This window comes from Benincasa hispida, chromosome 1 (assembly GCF_027475165.1).
Source record: "Benincasa hispida cultivar pf3 chromosome 1, pf3_genome.v1.1, whole genome shotgun sequence".
Classification (NCBI taxonomy): Eukaryota; Viridiplantae; Streptophyta; class Magnoliopsida; order Cucurbitales; family Cucurbitaceae; genus Benincasa; species Benincasa hispida.
In genome coordinates, this window is record NC_143478.1 from 71,704,079 (window position 1) to 71,708,169 (window position 4,091).

The 4,091-nt window shown below is 28.3% G+C and overlaps 1 protein-coding gene across 1 annotated transcript; it reads right to left on the minus strand.

Annotated features, from left to right (window-relative positions):
- Positions 1-205: 205 nt before the first annotated feature.
- Positions 206-1,669, minus strand: LOC120070882 (Calcium-binding EF-hand family protein). The gene has a single exon (XM_039022780.2). The coding sequence runs from the start codon at positions 1,251-1,253 to the stop codon at positions 801-803; it is 453 nt and encodes a 150-aa protein (XP_038878708.1). The 5' UTR covers positions 1,254-1,669; the 3' UTR covers positions 206-800.
- Positions 1,670-4,091: the final 2,422 nt, after the last annotated feature.

Consider the following 4,091-nt stretch of genomic DNA (forward strand, 5'->3'; position numbering starts at 1 on the left):
AACTTTTTATTATAAAATGTAAATATTTTTAAATACTTTTTATATTTAAAAAGACTCCTCTATAGTACGGGATAAATAAAAATATATTGAAGATTAAATTATCACGATACTTCCTATAATTTGTGCTTTATTTTAATTTGACTTCTATAATTTAATTTAATATACAACACTCTTATAAACAGTGCTATTACCATAAAATACGGGCTAAGATAAACACATAATTTATGTATTAGAAAAAAAATGAATATATGGAGAAAAAAATGACCAAAAAAATTCATTAAAAGAAAAAGAAAAACATCAATCTTACTGAGTTGAGAAGCAAATTATTTTTTTTTAAAAAAAAAAGGAAAGAGAAAAAAGAAAAGAAAAAAAACATAATAATATTCTGTGGGTTCCCCGACCCGAATCGACAATCAACAATTCACTATCCCTTTCTCCCTCTCTCCCTTCCCTCCCCCAACAATGAAATTCAAAATTACATGGAATATTAAAATTTTTAAAAAAATTAAAAAATAGAGTATTATATTCTCAATACGTGTGGAAAGACAATTGGTTGAAAGAGAACCAATGTCATATGGACACGTGGACAGAGTGCACGAGTAGTCCATGCAACTTTGTGTGTAATGATCAAATCCTTCCTCTTCTTCCTTCATCTCCATCTTCATTTTCATCATCTTCTTTATCTTCAAGGTTTTATATACAGACTCTAATGGAAAAACACCCTCTCTCTCTCGTCCTCTGTTTTTTTGTTTTTTTTTTTTTTTTAATGGAAGGTTTGTGATAAAGTGAGAATGATATCATCAACCTAATGCACTAAATCCACCTCCCTTCATCATTTGCTTAAACTCCTTATAATTAACCATTCCATCTCCATCCACATCCACTTTCATAATCATTTTCTTGCAATCCTCTACAGTTCTCCCTTGTTTAAGCCCCAAGGAAGCTAGAACTGACCTCAATTCATCGACGGTGATGAATCCATCGCCATTCTGATCGAAGACATTGAAGGCTTCTCTCATATCCTCTTCCTCGTCTCGCTCGTCCATAATCGATTGATACAGCTCACCGAACTCGTCAATGTCGACACATCCATCGCCATTGACATCGATTTTCTCGATCATTTGAGTCAGATCTTTATCGGGAATGAAAATCCCCAAATTCTCCAAGGAGTCGCTTAATTCCTTCTTGGTAATCCGGCCGTCGCCGTTGCGATCGAACATCTGGAACACTCGACGTAGCTCCGTGGGATCCATTTGTAATTACGTGTTTGTGGATGAGATCTCGGGCGGCCGGCGAAGGGCAAGAGGAGAAGAGAAGGAAAAAGCGGGTGTTAGATAAGAAAGGGAGATGGATGGATGGATGGATGGATGAGGGAATGTGATTTTGAGGTTTTTTGGGAATGGAAACAGAGAGAGGAGGAATTAATGTGGAAATTGAGATTGTAAAAAGAGGAAGATCCTGAAGGAAAATGGCTGGCAAATGTTATTGTGGTGGAGCTTTGTTTGGTTGCCGAGAAAATTTAGGAGAGAAATTAGGGTTTCTGAACAAACTTCTAAAACAGAGAGAGAGAAGATGAAGAAGAAGATGAAGAAGATGAAGAAGATGAACCAACGGTTTCAATGGCCAATCCCCCCCTTTTGAAGGCCTCTTCACAAATGCTTCACGCGTTATTTGGGGATATATTTTTTTTAATAATAATTTATATACGTGTTTATTTATTTTTACGCTTTTTGCAAAAAACGCGTACACATTATTGTGGTTTGGTCATTGGTGATGGTGGGTGGATTTGTCACTTAAACTATAATTTCTGTATAATTAGAGGCCTACTAATTTATTTTTCCACTTTTAATCTCATTTATTTCTTCAAAACATAGTTCTAATTTCTACTTTCTCTGTGGTGCTTGTTAGTAAAAAATTTAATACTAGTACAAATTTCTTTAATTCATTATTTCTCACTTTAATTATTTCATGGACCCTACATAATTTTTAAATATTACTATTGTGGTAAATAATAAATGGAGGTGATCTAAAAAAATTTTTATTTCTAACATACTATTGGAGTTCTCTATGGGAGTCTTAATCTCATGGAGATGTCTAAAAAATATATAAACTAATTAAATTAGTAAATAAAAGTTATGATTTTTAAGTAAGATAACATTCTATTCTTTGTATTATATTTATATTAATGATATTTTATTACTCGTGTTTTGTGAGTTTTTGTATAAGATTTTTTTTAGATGATATAAAATATTGATTCACCTTCCATAATATAAATGTAGAAATAATGATGAAAATATGCATATGTCGACTGGAATTTAATATGGTTTGCATTTGGTATTTATTTTTTTAAAAGAAATCTTAGGGAAAAAAAAGGTGGTTGGTAGAGTTTTCATTTGTTTAAACAGAGAAAATATTTATGGTTTTTTTTTTTTTTTTTTTGGAGAAAGAAATATTATTTATGGTATCTGGATATTGTTTTTTTTTTTTAAAAAAAAAAAGTCTTCAGTTTTAAGAGTATTGACTTTATTGTGCTTTTTCCCCCTTAGCTAGCGTTAATTTGGATTTTTTTCGGTTATTTATTTATTTATTTCTTTCTTTTTTAAAGTAAATATTTAGTATTTAATGTTAACCGAAAGTATACATTTTATTGTTAGTTGAGTTAGGTTCACATTACATATATTGATATTTTTTTATTAGACAAATTTAAATATTTTCCTGATTAAATTTAAACTTTATATAACTTGATTTTTTTTCTGTTAATTTATGATTAACTTCATTATTTATCATGTTAATATTTAATTTTTAGGGAGATTTCAAAAATATAAAAAAATAAGAAAAAAATATTTACACAAATAGTAAAATTTAATTATAGTTATGATAGATGTTGCTATCAATATCTACTACAGATAGACGCGGATAGAAGTCTATCAACATCCATTAGTGATAGAAACTGATACAAGTTTATCACTGCTGATAGAAGTCTATCGATGTCTATCATTGATAGAAATTTATAGAAATCTATTATTGATAAAGCCTGATATAAGTTTATCATTGATGAGATTGGTATAAGTCTATCAATGATAAAAATTGATAGAAATCTATCATTGATACTATCAGTGATAGAAACTGATACTAGTTTATCACTTATAGATATAGATAGAAGTCTATCGTTGTTTATCGACGTTTTTTTCTTTTTGTTATTTCTGCAAATAGCTTGACATTTTTCTATCGCTGAAAGTTTCTCTAATTTTTAAGTGTCTTAGTTGAAATATTTTTAAAAGTAAAATGGATTCATTGAACAAAATATAAGAATGTAAGTATAAAATACTAATTCAGTATAATTTTTTATTTTTTTTCTTACCATATATTTTTCTTCTTCCAAAAAAAACCATGAAATTAGATTTTTCGTTTAGTTTATTTTTAAACAAGGTTTTTGTTTTAGTAAAATGTTTTGATTTTTGCATATGCCATTCACACACACACACTCTTTCTAGCTATGACAAATTTCTCCATGCATATATATTTCTTTTTCTCACCAACCTTTTTTCTATATATTTCATAAAAAAAAAAAATCTAATTATCTCCATATTATAACAAATCTCTTTGTATAAACAATTTCAGTAATACTATTTTTTTTTTCTTTCTTTTTCCACTTTGTCCCTTATGCTAATTTTTCTTTGCGACACTTTCCTCTTATTGTACTCATTCTTTAATCTTTCTGATTTGAGAATATTCTTTGCTTGATGCATTAATAAATAGGGAAGTTTTTTAATTAGCTAATATTTTATAGCTCTTATTGTACATATATATAGATCCTAGTTGTTTTCATGGTTATATTATGAAAGCAACATAGCAATATTTAATTGCTAAAAAAAATTGCAATATTTAATTTTTGTCATATGCTAATTTCCAAATACATAAAGTCAGCCTATCTTCTACTGTTTTGATATTATATTCACGATTTTAAACCTTTTGTGTCCATGAAAATGTTGATGTTTTAATTTTATAGAAATTTAGATGAAATTATGAAAAAAAAGATATATTTGTCAAATCTGGATGCATATTTAAAAAGAAAATTATATATATATATA

What these genes read in the sequence shown, in the direction of transcription:
- LOC120070882 (XM_039022780.2), bottom strand. Translation starts at nt 1,253, where the DNA reads ATGGATCCCACGGAGCTACGTCGAGTGTTCCAGATGTTCGATCGCAAC.